We start from the raw sequence: 24,110 nt of genomic DNA, 5'->3' as shown, positions 1-24,110 counted from the left end.
CGGACTTTTAAACATTTGTTACAAAGAAACCTTATGATTTCTAACAACATTGTTTTGTTGTTTTCAACGAATGATAAACACTTGATTTAAGAGTTTTTATACAGATCTGCTGATTTATGATTGTTTTCATAGAAAATAAACACTAAACAATAAAATTGACGTGTGTCTGTATGTAACTAAACTATTACTTATATACTCGTTAAATATCCATTGACGTGTTACTCTGTGTAACTAAACTATTACTAATATACTCGTTAAATATCCATTGACGTGTTACTCTGTGTAACTAAACTATTACTAACATACTCGTTAAATATCCATTGACGTGTTACTCTGTGTAACTAAACTATTACTTATATACCCGTTAAATATCCATTGACGTGTTACTCTGTGTAACTAAACTATTACTAATATACTCGTTAAATATCCATTGACGTGTTACTCTGTGTAACTAAACTATTACTAACATACTCGTTAAATATCCATTGACGTGTTACTCTGTGTAACTAAACTATTACTAACATACTCGTTAAATATCCATTGACGTGTTACTCTGTGTAACTAAACTATTACTAACATACTCGTTAAATATCCATTGACGTGTTACTCTGTGTAACTAAACTATTACTAACATACTCGTTAAATATCCATTGACGTGTTACTCTGTGTAACTAAACTATTACTAATATACTCGTTAAATATCCATTGACGTGTTACTCTGTGTAACTAAACTATTACTAACATACTCGTTAAATATCCATTGACGTGTTACTCTGTGTAACTAAACTATTACTTATATACTCGTTAAATATCCATTGACGTGTTACTCTGTGTAACTAAACTATTACTAACATACTCGTTAAATATCCATTGACGTGTTACTCTGTGTAACTAAACTATTACTAACATACTCGTTAAATATCCATTGACGTGTTACTCTGTGTAACTAAACTATTACTAACATACTCGTTAAATATCCATTGACGTGTTACTCTGTGTAACTAAACTATTACTAATATACTCGTTAAATATCCATTGACGTGTTACTCTGTGTAACTAAACTATTACTAACATACTCGTTAAATATTCATTGACGTGTTACTCTGTGTAACTAAACTATTACTAACATACTCGTTAAATATCCATTGACGTGTTACTCTGTGTAACTAAACTATTACTAATATACTCGTTAAATATCCATTGACGTGTTACTCTGTGTAACTAAACTATTACTAATATACTCGTTAAATATCCATTGACGTGTTACTCTGTGTAACTAAACTATTACTAATATACTCGTTAAATATCCATTGACGTGTTACTCTGTGTAACTAAACTATTACTAACATACTCGTTAAATATCCATTGACGTGTTACTCTGTGTAACTAAACTATTACTAACATACTCGTTAAATATCCATTGACGTGTGTCTCTGTGTAACTAAACTATTACTAACATACTCGTTAAATATCCATTGACGTGTTACTCTGTGTAACTAAACTATTACTAACATACTCGTTAAATATCCATTGACGTGTTACTCTGTGTAACTAAACTATTACTAACATACTCGTTAAATATCCATTGACGTGTTACTCTGTGTAACTAAACTATTACTAACATACTCGTTAAATATCCATTCAAATATTATATCAGAAGCAAAAGTCGCTTCGTTGAAAACATGAAAAAAAAACAAATATAAACTGAAATAATACATTTAGTATTTTATTATTTTAACTGTCGACACAAATGATCAGATCCAGAAGTGAGTTGATACTTAAAGGTTGAGCTAGTTAGCCGAGGTTCACCAGAACCAACAAATAAACTGCGTTAAAAAAAAAGTAATAACATGAGATTAGTTCAAAAAAGTGAATAACAAGCATTTCTTTCTCCTCGAGTTATCGAGTTACCGAATTATCGAGTTACCGAATTATAGAGTTATCAAGTTATCGGGTTATCAAGTTATGATGTTATCGAGTTATCGAGTTATCGAGTTACCGAATTATCGAGTTATCAAGTCATCAAGTTATCGAGTTATGATGTTATCGAGTTATCGAGTTATCAAGTCATCAAGTTTTCGAGTTATCGAGTTATCGAGTTACCGAATTATCGAGTTATCAAGTTATGATGTTATCGAGTTATCAAGTTATCGAGTTATCGAGTTATCAAGTCATCAAGTTATCGAGTTACCGAATTATCGAGTTATCAAGTTATCGAGTTATCAAGTTATGATGTTATCGAGTTATCAAGTTATCGAGTTATCGAGTTATCAAGTCATCAAGTTATCGAGTTACCGAATTATCGAGTTATCAAGTTATCGAGTTATCAAGTTATCGAGTTATCGAGTCATCAAGTTATCTAGTTATCGAGTTACCGAATCATCGAGTTATCAAGTTAACGAGTTATCAAGTTATGATGTTATCGAGTTATCGAGTTATGATGTTATCGAGTTATCAAGTTATCGAGTTATCAAGTTAACGAGTTATCAAGTTATGATGTTATCGAGTTATCAAGTTATCGAGTTATCAAGTTACCAATTATCGAGTTATCAAGTTATCGAGTTGACTGACGACAGGAGGATACAGTGAGTCCAGCAGCTTTTAAAGCTGATGTTTGGACATATTTTGGTTTGAAAACAAATGAAAGTAGTTACGACTTTATCAAGAGTCATGTGGTCTGTAAATACTACAACACCAGAGTCAAGTACTGGACAATACTACACATATATACTTGTTACTACATTATCACAACACCAGAGTCAAGTACTGGACAATACTACACATATATACTTGTTACTACACTACCACAACACCAGAGTCAAGTACTGGACAATACTACACATATATACTTGTTACTACACTATCACAACACCAGAGTCAAGTACTGGACAATACTACACATATATACGTGTTACTACACTATGAAAACACCAGAGTCAAGTACTGGACAATACTACACATATATACTTGTTACTACAATATGACAACACCAGAGTCAAGTACTGGACAATACTACACATATATACTTGTTACTACACTATCACAACACCAGAGTCAAGTACTGGACAATACTACACTATAAATACTCGTTACTACACTATCACAGCACAAGGGTCAAGTACTGGACAATACTACACAAATATACTTCTTACTACACTATCACAACACCAGAGTCAAGTACTGGACAATACTACACATATATACTTGTTACTACACTATCACAACACCAGAGTCAAGTACTGGACAATACTACACATATATTCTTGTTACTACACTATCACAACACCAGAGTCAAGTACTGGACAATACTACACATATATACTTGTTACTACACTATCACAACACCAGAGTCAAGTACTGGACAATACTACACATATATACTTGTTACTACACTATCACAACACCAGAGTCAAGTACTGGACAATACTACACATATATACTTATTACTACACTATCACAACACCAGAGTCAAGTACTGGACAATACTACACATATATACTTGTTACTACACTATCACAACACTAGAGTCAAGTACTGGACAATACTACACATATATACTTGTTACTACACTATCACAACACCAGAGTCAAGTACTGGACAATACTACACATATATACGTGTTACTACACTATCACAACACCAGAGTCAAGTACTGGACAATACTACACATATATACGTGTTACTACACTACCACAACACCAGAGTCAAGTACTGGACAATACTACACATATATACTTGTTACTACACTATCACAACACCAGAGTCAAGTACTGGACAATACTACACATATATACTTGTTACTACACTATGAAAACACCAGAGTCAAGTACTGGACAATACTACACATATATACTTGTTACTACAATATGACAACACCAGAGTCAAGTACTGGACAATACTACACATATATACTTGTTACTACACTATCACAACACCAGAGTCAAGTACTGGACAATACTACACTATAAATACTCGTTACTACACTATCACAGCACAAGGGTCAAGTACTGGACAATACTACACAAATATACTTGTTACTACACTATCACAACACCAGAGTCAAGTACTGGCCAATACTACACATATATACTTGTTACTACACTATCACAACACCAGAGTCAAGTACTGGACAATACTACACATATATTCTTGTTACTACACTATCACAACACCAGAGTCAAGTACTGGACAATACTACACATATATACTTGTTACTACACTATCACAACACCAGAGTCAAGTACTGGACAATACTACACATATATTCTTGTTACTACACTATCACAACACCAGAGTCAAGTACTGGACAATACTACACATATATACTTGTTACTACACTCTCACAACACGAGGGTCAAGTACTGGACAATACTACACATATATACTTGTTACTACACTCTCACAACACGAGGGTCAAGTACTGGAAAATACTATGTTATTAAAAATAAATAGATTTTAAACAAATTATTCAATTGTATATTTATGTTGATATAAATAACTAGAGTTACTAGAGAATAGAGTCTGTCACTAAATAAATAAACGTCTGTTCGGAACAAATTCCAACATAGATTCCATGAATTACACATTTAACAAATAAAGACTAACATGTTGTCGCGTGAAAGAAAACACGAAGCGAGTTCACGGGTTGAGATTTAATAGTTGACAGAACAGTCGTGAAGCCATGAAGCTGTTTTTGCTCGAGAATCAAGAAGTGACGTCAAATAATCCAAGAAACGTGGAGTGAAAGATCAAATACTGAGGAAAGTACGTTCAAAACAAACAGCAAAAGTCATTTTTCAAAAACAAGATTTGAAATAATCAACGACAAACGTCTGGAGCTTCGACCAGACAAGACGAGTCGATCGTGGATCACAACATGTCAACTCGTCTGTTTCTACTTCAGTCAAAACATGACGTTTCTACTGTCAATCATCAGGGATTTAAAGAGAAAACATTTCTTTTGTGATGAATCAACAAAACAATTCTCGCACAAAGATAAACAAAACAATTGATAGTTTCCACAAACGTTCATCAATGACTTTGAATTTCTATAAAGAACAAGATGTTTTTTTTAACCTCTCGTTAAAAACCAGCAAATAAGTTTAAACGCTTGAATAAGTCGTTCGTCCACAGAAACACACGCGTAACGATGACACAAGAATATCATTGAAACGTTTTGAGAAAAGTGTCGACACAGTGAGAAACATCCGCACAACAAACTCGAGTATTTAAAGTCACTCAACATAAAAACACCTTCAATTAACATGATTTGAATGTATTTCAGGTTCAAACTGACTCAGAGCGTTGATGAGGTTTTTCTTCAGTAGTTTCTTCTCAGATCTTCAGGATTCTGAACGTTTTCACGTCATCAGATCAAATCGACCTGAAATGTAGTGAAGAATGTGTTGTTCGCGGTTTGACATTTATAGTGGATTAAACACAATCATTGTCCTGGAGTCCGAAAGAGGTTTAGTCCGGACGGGTCAAAGATCAAAGTCCATGAAGATAAAAGATCCATTTATCTGACATCGTTTGAGATTCCTGGACTATTTTATCTTAACAAACTAAACATGAGAAATTAATATCATTTCCTGGTTATATATAAAACTACAGTGAACATTTTCTCTTCGGTCACGTGACGAAGATACTCTGGTCACGTGACGAAGATACTCCGGTCACGTGACGAAGATACTCCGGTCACGTGACGAAGATACTCGAGTCACGTGACGAAGATACTCCGGTCACGTGACGAAGATACTCCGGTCACGTGACGAAGATACTCGAGTCACGTGACGAAGATACTCCGGTCACGTGACGAAGATACTCGAGTCACGTGACGAAGATACTCCGGTCACGTGACGAAGATACTCCGGTCACGTGACGAAGATACTCGGGTCACGTGACGAAGATACTCGGGTCACGTGACGAAGATACTCGAGTCACGTGACGAAGATACTCCGGTCACGTGACGAAGATACTCCGGTCACGTGACGAAGATACTCGAGTCACGTGACGAAGATACTCCGGTCACGTGACGAAGATACTCCGGTCACGTGACGAAGATACTCGGGTCACGTGACGAAGATACTCGGTTCACGTGACGAAGATACTCGAGTCACGTGACGAAGAGACTCCGGTCACGTGACGAAGAGTCTCCGGTCACGTGACGAAGATACTCCGGTCACGTGACGAAGATACTCGAGTCACGTGACGAAGATACTCCGGTCACGTGACGAAGAGTCTCCGTCCCGTGACGAAGATACTCGAGTCACGTGACGAAGATACTCCGTTCACGTGACGAAGATACTCGAGTCACGTGACGAAGATACTCGAGTCACGTGACGAAGATACTCGAGTCACGTGACGAAGATACTCGAGTCACGTGACGAAGATACTCGAGTCACGAGATACTCCGGTCACGTGACGAAGATACTCCGGTCACGTGACGAAGAGTCTCCAGTCACGTGACGAAGATACTCGAGTCACGTGACGAAGATACTCGAGTCACGTGACGAAGATACTCGAGTCACGAGATACTCCGGTCACGTGACGAAGATACTCCGGTCACGTGACGAAGATACTCGAGTCACGTGACGATGATACTCGGGTTACGTGACGAAGATACTCCGGTCATGTGATGAAGAGTCTCCAGTCACGTGACGAAGATACTCGGGTCACGTGACGAAGAGTAAACGTGTGATTGTTGAAACCAATTATTCAGCAGCCAAGTCTCTTTGGTCGTCGTGTTAACTCGTCGTCAAATAGTCTAAGTATTTATCGGGACGAAGCCTGAGTGACGTTTGATCCGTTATTTCAGAAGTAAACACACAAAACCACAAGCGCACACATACAAAACACACAAGAGGCAACGCAGAGTCACTCACACTCCAAGTATGATCACTGGTTATTGCTTTAGTTGACGAGATTCACATTTTACCTGGACTACCTCAGGACGACCTCAGGACGACCTCAGGACGACCTCAGGACGACCTCAGGAAGACCTCAGGACGACCTCAGGACGACCTCAGGACGACCTCAGGACGACCTCAGGGAGACCTCAGGAAGACCTCAGGACGACCTCAGGACGACCTCAGGACATCCTCAGGACGACCTCAGGACGACCTCAGGACGACCTCAGGACAACCTCAAGACGACCTCAAGACGACCTCAAGACGACCTCAGGACGACCTCCGACCTCAGGAAGACCTCAGGACGACCTCAGGACGACCTCAGGACATCCTCAGGACGACCTCAGGACATCCTCAGGACGACCTCAGGACGACCTCCGACCTCAGGACACCTCAGGACACCTCAGGACGACCTCAGGACGACCTCAGGACGACCTCAGGAAGACCTCAGGACGACCTCAGGACGACCTCAGGACATCCTCAGGACGACCTCAGGACGACCTCAGGACGACCTCAGGACGACCTCAAGACGACCTCAGGACGACCTCAGGACGACCTCAGGAAGACCTCAGGACGACCTCAGGACGACCTCAGGACATCCTCAGGACATCCTCAGGACGACCTCAGGACATCCTCAGGACGACCTCAGGACGACCTCAGGACGACCTCCGACCTCAGGACGACCTCAGGACAACCTCAAGACGACCTCAAGACGACCTCAGGACGACCTCAGGACACCTCCGGACAACCTCAGAACGACCTTAGGATGACCTCTAGATGACCTCAGGACAACTCAGAACGACCTTTTGGCGACCTCAGGATGACCTCTAGATGACCTCAGGACGATCCCAGGATGGGTTCATTGAAGAATATCAGAGTCAGAACATTTCATTATCGAAAGGAATGTTTGATATTTTTATTTAAGTGTGTTTTTCCAACTTTTCAATGATGTATTTAAATAATAACTTTCACTAATGTGTATTTTGAAAGGTGGAGTTTTTTAATTTTGTTTCGTTCGTATTGAAAAAATTGAATATTTTCAAAATGAATTATTTATTTTTTTTACACAGTTTGATATTTTAAACCCAATTAATTCTTGTTCTTTTTAATTCCATATATAAATGTTGGTATAATGGTGACTCCAGACTAAACCAACAGAGCTCAGAGATACTGGATCATGTGCTTCTACAGTCACACGTGTGCATGATTGGTAGAAACTTCAGTCCAGTTGCTCTGTGCTCTGTTGGTTTAGTCTGGAGACTTTTTTTTATTAGAGTTTTTCCTTGATTCTCTGAGACTCTTGTGTTTATCTTGACCTTTAAAGTATTTATTTTATTGAGTATTGTTTTGATTGTTTAAGTTCTTTGAGACTCTATAAATACAAATTACTTTCTTACGCTATTATACCAACATTAAGATTGAATTTAAAATACTTTGAATTAAAAAATTTGAATTTAGATTACATTACATTTTTGAATGAATGGAATTAAAATATCAAACTCTATGTGAAAAAGAAAACTAATCATTTTTGAAGATTATTTCAATTTTTAAATAACAGTAGAAAAAAGTCCTTCAATGTTCTGACACTGATCTACTTCGCGAAGTCGCGGTTTGATCGGATCCTCGGACTCGCTCCAGAACTTGTACGATCAGGACCAGAGGAGGTGAAAGTAGCACCAGATCCCCGGAGAGAGAAACGAGGCCTGAACGTGGGCGCGAGTCCTCAAGTCTTGTTCCTGGAGAAGACTCTGTCCCCGCGCAGGGTCAGGTGCTGCAGCTGGTACTGCAACACCTCCGTGTCCGTCGACTCCTTCATGCTGATCTTGTCCAGGTTCAGGTACTCCAGGGACCTGGACTGGCTCCTCTTCCCTTTCAGCAGGCAGAGGGGAAGCGGGGCGTGGAGACCTCGTCCGGAGTCTCCGTGAGCCAGAGACCTGAGGACGCCGTCCCCCGAGCTGGACATCCGTCTCCGCCTCCGACCGCCGGCACCGGGGACGTCGTAAGGTTGGTAGTAGCGACTCCTGGCCTTGGAGATCCTGGACGAGCGGTGGACCCCGAGGTCGGCGGACTTGGGGACGTTGGTCTGGAGGGGACTGGGGGACGCCTCGGACGGGGGTTTCTCCGGAGGGTTCTCGGACCAGTTGTGGGCCAGCTTGAGCAGCTCCTCGCCTGTGGTGAAGCCCACTAGGTAGTTGGAGTCCATGTGCAGGATCTGGTACCCGGCCACGGTGCCCCTGATGGGGGAACACGGCGTACTGGAGCAGCGAGGTCGCTCCGCCTTCAGCGTGGCCTTGATCTCAGCGGCTGGAACGAGGGAGACACGAGTCCTCGTCACTCCGCTGAGGTCCACGTCCATCTTGCCGGCCATTCCTGAGACAGGAACAAGTATTTATCATCAGTGAACATGTATTTATCATCAGTGAACATGTATTTATCATCAGTGAACAAGTATTTATCACCAGTGAACATGTTTTTATCATCAGTGAACATGTATTTATCATCAGTGAACATGTATTTATCATCAGTGAACATGTATTTATCATCAGTGAACATGTATTTATCATCAGTGAACATGTTTTTATCATCAGTGAACAAGTATTTATCATCAGTGAACAAGTATTTATCACCAGTGAACATGTATGTATCATCAGTGAACATGTATTTATCATCAGTGAACATGTTTTTATCATCAGTGAACATGTATTTATCATCAGTGAACATGTATTTATCATCAGTGAACATGTATTTATCATCAGTGAACATGTATTTATCATCAGTGAACATGTTTTTATCATCAGTGAACATGTATTTATCATCAGTGAACATGTATTTATCATCAGTGAACATGTTTTTATCATCAGTGAACATGTATTTATCATCAGTGAACATGTATTTATCATCAGTGAACATGTATTTATCATCAGTGAACATGTATTTATCATCAGTGAACATGTATTTATCATCAGTGAACATGTATTTATCATCAGTGAACATGTATTTATCATCAGTGAACATGTATTTATCATCAGTGAACATGTATTTATCATCAGTGAACATGTTTTTATCATCAGTGAACAAGTATTTATCATCAGTGAACAAGTATTTATCACCAGTGAACATGTATGTATCATCAGTGAACATGTATTTATCATCAGTGAACATGTTTTTATCATCAGTGAACATGTATTTATCATCAGTGAACATGTATTTATCATCAGTGAACATGTATTTATCATCAGTGAACATGTATTTATCATCAGTGAACATGTTTTTATCATCAGTGAACATGTATTTATCATCAGTGAACATGTATTTATCATCAGTGAACATGTTTTTATCATCAGTGAACATGTATTTATCATCAGTGAACATGTATTTATCATCAGTGAACATGTATTTATCATTAGTGAACATGTATTTATCATCAGTGAACATGTATTTATCATCATGAACATGTATTTATCATCATGAACATGTATTTATCATCAGTGAACATGTATTTATCATCAGTGAACATGTATTTATCATCAGTGAACATGTATTTATCATCAGTGAACATGTATTTATCATCAGTGAACATGTATTTATCATCAGTGAACATGTATTTATCATCAGTGAACATGTTTTTATCATCAGTGAACAAGTATTTATCACCAGTGAACATGTATTTATCATCAGTGAACATGTATTTATCATCAGTGAACAAGTATTTATCATCAGTGAACATGTATTTATCATCAGTGAACATGTATTTATCATCAATGAACATGTAATTATCATCAATGAACATGTATTTATCATCATGAACATGTATTTATCATCAGTGAACATGTATTTATCATCAGTGAACATGTATTTATCATCATGAACATGTATTTATCATCAGTGAACATGTATTTATCATCAGTGAACATGTATTTATCATCATGAACATGTATTTATCATCAGTGAACATGTATTTATCATCAGTGAACATGTATTTATCATCATGAACATGTATTTATCATCAGTGAACATATATTTATCATCAGTGAACATGTATTTATCATCATGAACATGTATTTATCATCAGTGAACATGTATTTATCATCATGAACATGTATTTATCATCAGTGAACATGTATTTATCATCATGAACATGTATTTATCATCAGTGAACATGTATTTATCATCAATGAACATGTATTTATCATCATGAACATGTATTTATCAATGAACATGTATTTATCAATGAACATGTATTTATCATCAGTGAACATGTATTTATCATCATGAACATGTATTTATCATCATAAACATGTATTTATCATCAGTGAACATGTATTTATCATCAGTGAACATGTATTTATCATCAGTGAACATCTATTTATCATCATGAACATGTATTTATCATCAGTGAACATGTATTTATCATCATGAACATGTATTAATCATCATGAACATGTATTTATCATCACGAACATGTATTAATCATCATGAACATGTATTTATCATCAGTGAACATGTATTTATCATCAGTGAACATGTATTTATCATCAGTGAACATGTATTTATCATCAGTGAACATGTATTTATCATCATGAACATGTATTTATCATCAGTGAACATGTATTTATCATCAGTGAACATGTATTTATCATCACTGAACATGTATTTATCATCAGTTAACATGTATTTATCATCAGTGAACATGTATTTATCATCAATGAACATGTATTTTCATCATGAACATGTATTTATCAATGAACATGTATTTATCATCAGTGAACATGTATTTATCATCATGAACATGTATTTATCATCAGTGAACATGTATTTATCATCAGTGAAGATGTATTTATCATCAGTGAAGATGTATTTATCATCAATGAACATGTATTTATCATCATGAACATGTATTTATCAATGAACATGTATTTATCATCAGTGAACATGTATTTATCATCAGTGAACATGTATTTATCATCAGTGAACATGTATTTATCATCATGAACATGTATTTATCATCAGTAAACATGTATTTATCATCAGTAAACATGTATTTATCATCAGTAAACATGTATTTATCATCATGAACATGTATTTATCATCAGTAAACATGTATTTATCATCAGTGAACATGTATTTATCATCAGTAAACATTTATTTATCATCAGTAAACATGTATTTATCATCATGAACATGTATTTATCATCAGTAAACATGTATTTATCATCAGTAAACATGTATTTATCATCAGTGAACTTGTATTTATCATCATGAACATGTATTTATCATCAGTGAACATGTATTTATCATCATAAACATGTATTTATCATCATAAACATGTATTTATCATCAGTGAACATGTATTTATCATCAGTAAACATGTATTTATCATCAGTGAACATGTATTTATCATCATGAACATGTATTTACCATCAGTGAACATGTATTTACCATCAGTGAACAAGTATTTATCATCAGTGAACATGTATTTATCATCAGTGAACATGTATTTATCATCAGTGAACATGTATTTATCATCATGAACATGTATTTATCATCAGTGAACATGTATTTATCATCAGTGAACATGTATTAATCATCACTGAACATGTATTAATCATCATGAACATGTATTTATCATCATGAACATGTATTTATCATCATGAACATGTATTTATCATCACTGAACATGTATTTATCATCATGAACATGTATTTATCATCAGTGAACATGTATTTATCATCATGAACATGTATTTATCATCAGTGAACATGTATTTATCATCATGAACATGTATTTATCATCAGTGAACAAGTATTTATCATCAGTGAACATGTATTTATCATCACTGAACATGTATTTATCATCATGAACATGTATTTATCATCAGTGAACATGTATTTATCATCAATGAACATGTATTTATCATCAGTGAACATGTATTTATCATCAGTGAACATGTATTTATCATCAATGAACATGTATTTATCATCATGAACATGTATTTATCAATGAACATGTATTTATCATCAGTGAACATGTATTTATCATCAGTGAACATGTATTTATCATCACTGAACATGTATTTATCATCAGTGAACGTGTATTTATCATCATGAACATGTATTTATCATCAGTGAACATCTATTTATCATCAGTGAACATGTATTTATCATCATGAACATGTATTTATCATCAGTGAACATGTATTTATCATCAGTGAACATGTATTTATCATCAGTGAACATGTATTTATCATCACTGAACATGTATTTATCATCACTGAACATGTATTTATCATCAGTGAACATCTATTTATCATCAGTGAACATGTATTTATCATCATGAACATGTATTCATCATCAGTGAACATGTATTTATCATCAGTGAACATGTATTTATCATCATGAACATGTATTTACCATCAGTGAACAAGTATTTATCATCACTGAACATGTATTTATCATCAGTGAACATGTATTTATCATCATGAACATGTATTTATCATCAGTAAACATGTATTTATCATCAGTGAACATGTATTTATCATCAGTGAACATGTATTTATCATCAGTGAACATGTATTTATCATCAGTGAATATGTATTTATCATCAATGAACATGTATTTATCATCAATGAACATGTATTTATGATCAGTGAACATGTATTTATCATCATGAACATGTATTTGTCATCATGAACATGTATTTATCATCAGTGAACATGTATTTATCATCATTAACATGTATTTATCATCATGAACATGTATTTATCATCATGAACATGTATTTATCATCAGTGAACATGTATTTATCATCAGTGAACATGTATTTATCATCATGAACATGTATTTATCATCAGTGAACATGTATTTATCATCATGAACATGTATTTATCATCATGAACATGTATTTATCATCAGTGAACATGTATTTATCATCAATGAACATGTATTTATCATCATGAACATGTATTTATCAATGAACATGTATTTATCATCAGTGAACATGTATTTATCATCATGAACATGTATTTATCATCAATGAACATGTATTTATCATCAATGAACATGTATTTATCATCAGTGAACATGTATTTATCATCATGAACATGTATTTATCATCAGTGAACATGTATTTATCATCAGTGAACATGTATTTATCATCAGTGAACATGTATTTATCATCAGTGAACATGTATTTATCATCAGTGAACATGTATTTATCATCATGAACATGTATTTATCATCAGTGAACATGTATTTATCATCATGAACATGTATTTATCATCACGAACATGTATTAATCATCATGAACATGTATTTATCATCAGTGAACATGTATTTATCATCAGTGAACATGTATTTATCATCAGTGAACATGTATTTATCATCATGAACATGTATTTATCATCAGTGAACATGTATTTATCATCATGAACATGTATTTATCATCAGTGAACATGTATTTATCATCACTGAACATGTATTTATCATCAGTTAACATGTATTTATCATCAGTGAACATGTATTTATCATCAATGAACATGTATTTTCATCATGAACATGTATTTATCAATGAACATGTATTTATCATCAGTGAACATGTATTTATCATCATGAACATGTATTTATCATCAGTGAACATGTATTTATCATCAGTGAAGATGTATTTATCATCAGTGAAGATGTATTTATCATCAATGAACATGTATTTATCATCATGAACATGTATTTATCAATGAACATGTATTTATCATCAGTGAACATGTATTTATCATCAGTGAACATGTATTTATCATCAGTGAACATGTATTTATCATCATGAACATGTATTTATCATCAGTAAACATGTATTTATCATCAGTAAACATGTATTTATCATCATGAACATGTATTTATCATCAGTAAACATGTATTTATCATCAGTAAACATGTATTTATCATCAGTAAACATTTATTTATCATCAGTAAACATGTATTTATCATCATGAACATGTATTTATCATCAGTAAACATGTATTTATCATCAGTAAACATGTATTTATCATCAGTGAACTTGTATTTATCATCATGAACATGTATTTATCATCAGTGAACATGTATTTATCATCATAAACATGTATTTATCATCATAAACATGTATTTATCATCAGTGAACATGTATTTATCATCAGTAAACATGTATTTATCATCAGTGAACATGTTTTTATCATCAGTGAACATGTATTTATCATCACTGAACATGTATTTATCATCAGTGAACATGTATTTATCATCAGTGAACATCTATTTATCATCAGTGAACATGTATTTATCATCATGAACATGTATTTATCATCAGTGAACATGTATTTACCATCAGTGAACATGTATTTACCATCAGTGAACATGTATTTACCATCAGTGAACATGTATTTATCATCAGTGAACATGTATTTATCATCAGTGAACATGTATTTATCATCAGTGAACATGTATTTATCATCAGTGAACATGTATTTATCATCAGTGAACATGTATTTATCATCATGAACATGTATTAATCATCACTGAACATGTATTTATCATCATGAACATGTATTTATCATCATGAACATGTATTTATCATCACTGAACATGTATTTATCATCATGAACATGTATTTATCATCAGTGAACATGTATTTATCATCATGAACATGTATTTATCATCAGTGAACATGTATTTATCATCATGAACATGTATTTATCATCATGAACATGTATTTATCATCAGTGAACAAGTATTTATCATCAGTGAACATGTATTTATCATCACTGAACATGTATTTATCATCAGTGAACATGTATTTATCATCAATGAACATGTATTTATCATCAGTGAACATGTATTTATCATCAGTGAACATGTATTTATCATCAATGAACATGTATTTATCATCATGAACATGTATTTATCAATGAACATGTATTTATCATCAGTGAACATGTATTTATCATCAGTGAACATGTATTTATCATCAGTGAACATGTATTTATCATCACTGAACATGTATTTATCATCATGAACATGTATTTATCATCAGTGAACATGTATTTATCATCAGTGAACATCTATTTATCATCATGAACATGTATTTATCATCAGTGAACAAGTATGTATCATCAGTGAACATGTATTTATCATCAGTGAACATGTATTTATCATCAGTGAACATGTATTTATCATCAGTGAACATGTATTTATCATCACTGAACATGTATTTATCATCACTGAACATGTATTTATCATCACTGAACATGTATTTATCATCAGTGAACATCTATTTATCATCAGTGAACATGTATTTATCATCATGAACATGTATTCATCATCAGTGAACATGTATTTATCATCAGTGAACATGTATTTATCATCATGAACATGTATTTACCATCAGTGAACAAGTATTTATCATCACTGAACATGTATTTATCATCAGTGAACATGTATTTATCATCAGTAAACATGTATTTATCATCAGTAAACATGTATTTATCATCAGTGAACATGTATTTATCATCAGTGAACATGTATTTATCATCAGTGAATATGTATTTATCATCAATGAACATGTATTTATCATCAATGAACATGTATTTATGATCAGTGAACATGTATTTATCATCAGTCAAGATGTATTTATCATCATGAACATGTATTTGTCATCATGAACATGTATTTATCATCAGTGAACATGTATTTATCATCAGTGAACATGTATTTACCATCAGTGAACATGTATTTATCATCAGTGAACATGTATTTATCATCAGTGAACATGTATTTATCATCAGTGAACATGTATTTATCATCAGTGAACATGTATTCATCATCAGTGAACATGTATTTATCATCAGTGAACATGTATTTATCATCAGTGAACATGTATTTATCATCATGAACATGTATTTATCATCAGTGAACATCAATTTATCACCATACTTGTACCTTCACTGTGACACCAGTACTGATACTAGTGCCTTCACTGTGATACCATTACTGATACTAGTGCCTTCACTGTGATACCAGTACTGATACTAGTACCTTCACTGTGATACCAGTACTGATACTAGTACCTTCACTTTGACACCAGTACTTATACTAGTAGCTTCACTGTGACACAAGTACTGATACTTGTACCTTTACTGTGACACCAGTACTAATACTAGTACCTTCACTGTTACACCAGTACTGATACTCATACCTTCATTGTGATACGAGTACTAATACAAGTACCTTCACTGTGACACAAGTACTGATACTAGTACCTTCACTGTGACACCAGTACTGATACTCGTTCCTTCACTGTGACACCAGTATTAATACTAGTACCTTCACTGTGATACCAGTACTGATACTTGTACCTTCACTGTGATACCAGTACTTATACTAGTACCTTCACTGTGACACCAGTACTGATACTAGTACCTTCACTGTGACACCAGTACTGATACTAGTACCTTCACTGTGACACCAGTACTGATACTAGTACCTTCACTGTGATACCAGTACTGATACTAGTACCTTCACTGTGACACCAGTACTGATACTAGTACCTTCACTGTGATACCAGTACTGATACTAGTACCTTCACTGTGATACCAGTACTGATACTAGTACCTTCACTGTAATACCAGTACTGATACTAGTACCTTCACTGTAATACCAGTACTGATACTTGTACCTTCACTGTGACACCAGTACTGATACTAGTGCCTTCACTGTGATACCATTACTGATACTAGTGCCTTCACTGTGATACCAGTACTGATACTAGTACCTCCACTGTGATACCAGTACTGATACTAGTACATTCACTGTGATACCAGTACTGATACTAGTACCTTCACTGTGACACCAGTACTGATACTAGTACCTTCACTGTGACACCAGTACTGTTACTAGTACCTTCACTGTGACACCAGTACTGATACTAGTACCTTCACTGTGATACCAGTACTGATACTAGTACCTTCACTGTGATACCAGTACTGATACTTGTACCTTCACTGTGACACCATTACTGATACTAGTACCTCCACTGTGATACCAGTACTGATACTAGTACCTCCACTGTGATACCAGTACTGATACTAGTACATTCACTGTGATACCAGTACTGATACTAATACATTCACTGTGACACCAGTACTGATACTAGTACCTTCACTGTGACACAAGTACTGATACTTGTACCTTCACTGTGATACCAATACTGATACTAGTACCTTCACTGTGATACCATTACTGATTCTAGTACCTCCACTGTGATACCATTACTGATACTAGTGCCTTCACTGTGATACCATTACTGATTCTAGTACCTCCACTGTGATACCAGTACTGATACTAGTACATTCACTGTGATACCAGTACTGATACTAGTACCTTCACTGTGACACCAGTACTGATACTAGTACCTTCACTGTGACACAAGTACTGATACTTGTACCTTCACTGTGATACCAATACTGATACTAGTACCTTCACTGTGATACCAGTACTGATACTAGTACCTTCACTGTGACACCAGTAATGATACCAGTACCTTCACTGTGACACCAGTACTGATACTAGTACCTTAAAGCGCTATATAAATAAATATTACTTACTTACTTACTTACTTCACTGTGACACCTGTACTGATACTTGTACCTTTACTGTGACACCAGTAATAATACTAGTACCTTCACTGTTACACCAGTACTGATACTCATACCTTCATTGTGATACCAGTACTAATACAAGTACCTTCACTGTGACACAAGTACTGATACTAGTACCTTCATTGTTACACAAGTACTGATACTCGTTCCTTCACTGTGACACCAGTACTGATACAAGTACCTTCATTGTTACACAAGTACTGATACTCGTACCTTCACTGTGACACCAGTACTAATACTCGTACCTTCACTGTGATACCAGTACTGACACTCGTACCTTCACTGTGACACCAGTACTTATACTAGTACCTTCACTGTGACACCAGTACTGATACTAGTACCTTCACTGTGACACCAGTACTGATACTAGTACCTTCACTGTGACACCAGTACTGATACTAGTACATTCACTGTGATACCACTACTGATACTTGTACCTTCACTGTGACACCAGTACTGATACTAGTGCCTTCACTGTGATACCATTACTGATACTAGTGCCTTTACTGTGATACCAGTACTGATACTAGTACCTCCACTGTGATACCATTACTGATACTAGTGCCTTCACTGTGATACCAGTACTGATACTAGTACCTTCACTGTGATACCAGTACTGATACTAGTACCTTCACTGTGACACCAGTACTGATACTAGTACCTTCACTCTGATACCAATACTGATACTAGTACCTTTACTGTGATACCAGTACTGATACTAGTACCTTCACTGTGACACCAGTACTGATACTAGTACCTTCACTGTGACACCAGTACTGATACTCGTACCTTCACTGTGACACCAGTACTGATACTCGTACCTTCACTGTGACACCAGTACTGATACTCGTACCTTCACTGTGACACCAGTACTGATACTAGTACCTTCACTGTGACACCAGTACTGATACTAGTACCTTCACTGTGATACCAGTACTGATACTAGTACCTTCACTGTGACACCAGTACTGATACTAGTACCTTAACTGTGACACCAGTACTGATACTAGTACCTTAACTGTGACACCAGTACTGATACTAGTACCTTCACTGTGATACCATTACTGATACTAGTGCCTTCACTGTGATACCAGTACTGATACTAGTAACTTCACTGTGATACCAGTACTGATACTAGTACCTTCACTGTGACACCAGTACTGATACTAGTACCTTCACTGTGACACGAGTACTGATACTTGTACCTTCACTGTGATACCAGTACTGATACTAGTGCCTTCACTGTGATACCAGTACTGATACTAGTACCTTCACTGTGATACCAGTACTGATACTAGTACCTTCACTGTGACACAAGTACTGATACTTGTACCTTCACTGTGACACCAGTACTGATACTAGTACCTTCACTTTGACACTAGTACTTATACTAGTACCTTCACTGTGACACCTGTACTGATACTTGTACCTTCACTGTGACACCAGTACTAATACTAGTACCTTCACTGTGACACCAGTACTGATACTCATACCTTCATTGTGATACCAGTACTAATACAAGTACCTTCACTGTGACACAAGTACTGATACTAGTACCTTCACTGTGACACCACTACTGATATTAGTACCTTCACTGTGACACCACTACTGATACTAGTACCTTCACTGTGACACCAGTACTGATACTAGTACCTTTACTGTGACACCAGTACTGACATTAGTACCTTCACTCTGACACCAGTACTGATACTAGTACCTTCACTCTGACACCAGTACTGATAATAGTACCTTCACTGTGACACCAGTACTGATATTAGTACCTTCACTGTGACACCAGTACTGATATTAGTACCTTCACTGTGACACCAGTACTGATACTAGTACCTTCACTCTGACACCAGTACTGATATTAGTACCTTCACTGTGACACCAGTACTGATATTAGTACCTTCACTGTGACACCAGTACTGATATTAGTACCTTCACTGTGACACCAGTACTGATATTAGTACCTTCACTGTGACACCAGTACTGATATTAGTACCTTCACTGTGACACCAGTACTGATACTAGTACCTTCACTGTGTGTAACAGTTCCAACGATAAAGATCAAAACAAAACTTTCATTTTTCACTTCAAGCTTTTTTTCTCTTACAGAACAAACAAATAACATCAGCTTTCAAAGCTGCTGGAGTCCACTGTATCCTCTCGTCCTCAGTCATCACCTCGGATCTCATTTTATCATCAGTTTTCCACTAGTTTTCAACTTTTCATCGCGAGTCAAAACACGAAGCAAGTTTCGATGCCACGAAAGGAACTAAAGTTCGACACCAGCGCGACAATGCTTCGTGAACTCGCCGACCTTGGACAGTGACCTTGGATGTGGAACAAAGTTCTCAATAATGGATCAAAGTGTTCTTAAACCTACGAAGTAAAAAAAAACACGCCTGAAAAGTTACACAATAACGCGATGACGTTCACTCACTTTGTCTCTAAATCAGAGAACCTTTGTTTCCTTCAGTAGAAAACACTACAAGAGCCTCTATCGCCCCTGGGAAGCTGGGACGTCGGTGACGCGTCAGTGACTCGTGCATGAAGCGAGTCTCGAGGCGTCGACGTCTGTTTATACCAGAAAGTCGTTCGACAACAAAGCTCGAACACATCAAAGACTTTTGTCTTTGGTTCAAAATCAAGTCGACGTGAATCGGAATGAATCGGTTTCTTCGAGCTCAGAATCCTGGAAGTCCAGAAGAACGAAGACGAGACTCTTCTTTGAGGTCATGCTGATGTCACACTGATGTTCTGAGAGCTTTGTCTTTTAGCTCAGCTCTCAACACACATCAGCGTCTGCAGAACGGTTGACTCCCCCCCTCACTCGAGAACAAGACGAGGTGATCATCTCTGGAGAAGAACCCTGAGCTTCTGGGATCCTGACCTTCTGTGGTCCTGACCTTCTGTGGTCCTGAGCTTCTGGGATCCTGAGCTTCTGTGACCCTGACCTTTTGTGGTCCTGACCTTCTGGGATCCTGAGCTTCTGTGGTCCTGAGCTTCTGTGGTCCTGAACTTCTGGGATCCTGAGCTTCTGGGGTCCTGACCTTCTGGGATCCTGACCTTCTGTGGTCCTGACCTTCTGTGGTCCTGACCTTCTGTGGTCCTGAGCTTCTGGGATCCTGAGCTTCTGTGACCCTGACCTTTTGTGGTCCTGACCTTCTGGGATCCTGAGCTTCTGTGGTCCTGAGCTTCTGTGGTCCTGAACTTCTGGGATCCTGAGCTTCTGTGGCCCTGACCTTCTGGGATCCTGACCTTCTGTGGTCCTGACCTTCTGGGATCCTGACCTTCTGTGACCCTGACTTTTTCTGGTCCTGACCTTCTGTGGTCCTGAGCTTCTGTGGTCCTGACCTTCTGGGATCCTGACCTTCTGTGGTCCTGAGCTTCTGTGGTCCTGACCTTCTGTGGTCCTGAGCTTCTGTGGCCCTGACCTTCTGTGGTCCTGAGCTTCTGTGGTCCTGAGCTTCTGTGGTCCTGAGCTTCTGTGGTCCTGGGCTTCTGGGATCCTGACCTTCTGTGGTCCTGACCTTCTGGGATCCTGACCTTCTGTGGTCCTGACCTTCTGTGGTCCTGACCTTCTATGGTCCTGAGCTTCTGGGGTCCTGAGCTTTTCGGATCCTGACCTTCTGTGGATCTGAGCTTCTGGGATCCTGAGCTTCTGGGATCCTGACCTTCTGTGGTCCTGAGCTTCTGTGGTCCTGAGCTTCTGGGATCCTGACCTTCTGGGATCCTGACATTCTGTGGTCGCTGGAGTCGTGAAGATAAACAAGGATGGTTCATGGATGTTTCATGTCAAATCAGGATTGAATCCAACAATAATCCAAACTAACAGGTTGTTATTGCGTTATTATCAGTTGTCGTGACGTCATCTTCTCGTAAACGCTCCTGATTTGAAGGATTCGTGGATTATTTGACGTAGAAATGACGTTGACGAACAGTTGGATGAGGAGCAGGTGGACCAGCCGCTCTGGACGTCATGGCGGCTCCATCCTGACGCGAGGCAGGAAGACAAGAAGAGGATCCGCGACGCGCGAACGCAACATCGCAGGGAGCAGCGCGCGTCCCCGGGAATCGAACCCGCGACCTCGAGCTCGAAGCCGTGATTGAAAGATTCTACGAACAAACGAACGCGGATACTCATCGCGATGACGTCACCACCTGGCGACGTGTCCGTGCGCCGCGAGCTCGCTCCCGTGTCGCGACGAGACCTCGAGAACATCAACGTTATGGTCAACAAAGGATTAAAAATGGAGAAAAAGGACGAACCTGTTTGACAGCAGAGACTCTTCTCCCTCTGCGTGCTCGCTCTGCGTGATGACGTCACACGCGGAGCGTCACGATCACGCCCTGAGGCGCTCGCCCAGTGACGTCATCAAAGCGGTCAGAATAAAAGATAATAATACATTTAGAAAAATAAATTAAATATATTGAACAGATCTAAAATGTGAAAGTTATTTTGTTGTATCTTCAATTTATCTTGTTTTATGACGTCATTTATTTTGTTTTCACTCCCGTCTTCACTATTGAGTTTTTCCCGGAAGCGGTTGAATATTTTTTATTTTTTGTTATTTATATTTGAAAACGTTTAACTGTCACTCGTTTCCTTTCAACAATTTAGATTCCGTGACATTTGTATTGATCAGAAAATAAACTTTAATCGTAAAAACAACTTTTTTTTATTGTGTTGACAGAAAAGAATAGAATGAATAAAATAAATATAACCAAATAAAAAAAGGAAAAAAGGAGGGTAATACAAAATAAATACAATTAAACAAGTTAATTATATTAAAGTGATAATATCGACATTAACGATTGATTTCAAATCATCTTATCAACATTAAAGAGTTTAATATATAAAGTGACACTTAAGTTCTTAAAAAGTATTTTTGTACATTTCTAACACGATTGTTTAGTGATTTTGTGTTTGATTAAGTGAATAAATAATGAAGTTTCTTCTTCAATGTATTTTATTTAAACACGTATTAATAATGACTAATCTAATGGTATATTATTTTATTTTATATATTATTGTATATATTTTTATATATACATATTGTATATAATATTGTATATGTTACAGTTATTTAATTGTTTAAAGCTGATGATCTTTTGCTTCACATTGGTTTTAATTGAAGTGTTTTGTTAACGTTATTAACAAATGTTTGATCAAATACACGAGAAACAAGTATTTATTTGCCAGGATTTATGATGTAAACAAAGATAACTTGAATATTTCTCATACAACTGAGACTTGAATGATTGACACGAGGAACATTGAAGGTCATAACAAGATCAACTTAGATTCTTAGGATGAAGCGATGAGGCAAACGTCTTGTTTATTGTTGTCATGGTTTGATGTTTATTCATTTTCTGGGGATTATTTTGAGCTCATCCCAGCTTCCCAGGGTAAATTCTAACTCCTCTTCTTCTCAGCACCTTCCAGGCGTCTCCATGGCAACCGGTCTGTGTTTGTTGACTCCTGCAGCTCTGAGAGCATCTGTTGGTCGTCATGGGAA

At 36.7% G+C, this 24,110-nt stretch overlaps 1 protein-coding gene across 2 annotated transcripts; it reads right to left on the bottom strand.

Moving 5' to 3' along the window:
* Positions 1–7,794: 7,794 nt before the first annotated feature.
* macir (macrophage immunometabolism regulator) lies at positions 7,795–23,165 on the bottom strand. 2 transcript variants are annotated; one of them, XM_087790452.1, is made up of 2 exons: positions 22,861–23,165; positions 7,795–9,278 (listed from the first exon to the last, which is right to left on the bottom strand). In XM_087790452.1, exon 2 carries the CDS (start codon positions 9,274–9,276, stop codon positions 8,632–8,634), a length of 645 nt encoding a protein of 214 aa, XP_087646578.1. In that variant the 5' UTR covers positions 9,277–9,278; positions 22,861–23,165; the 3' UTR covers positions 7,795–8,631. The 2 variants fall into 2 exon arrangements, with proteins under 2 accessions (XP_087646578.1, XP_087646579.1); XM_087790453.1 differs by lacking the exon at positions 22,861–23,165 and adding an exon at positions 21,032–21,151.
* Between the last annotated feature and the right edge of the window lie 945 nt (positions 23,166–24,110).

The sequence above is a fragment of the Callionymus lyra genome, chromosome 5 (assembly GCF_982586985.1).
Source record: "Callionymus lyra chromosome 5, fCalLyr1.hap1.1, whole genome shotgun sequence".
Taxonomy (NCBI): domain Eukaryota; kingdom Metazoa; phylum Chordata; class Actinopteri; order Syngnathiformes; family Callionymidae; genus Callionymus; species Callionymus lyra.
The sequence above is the reverse complement of the archived record's forward strand: the minus strand, read 5'-3'. Positions and strand labels throughout refer to the sequence as shown.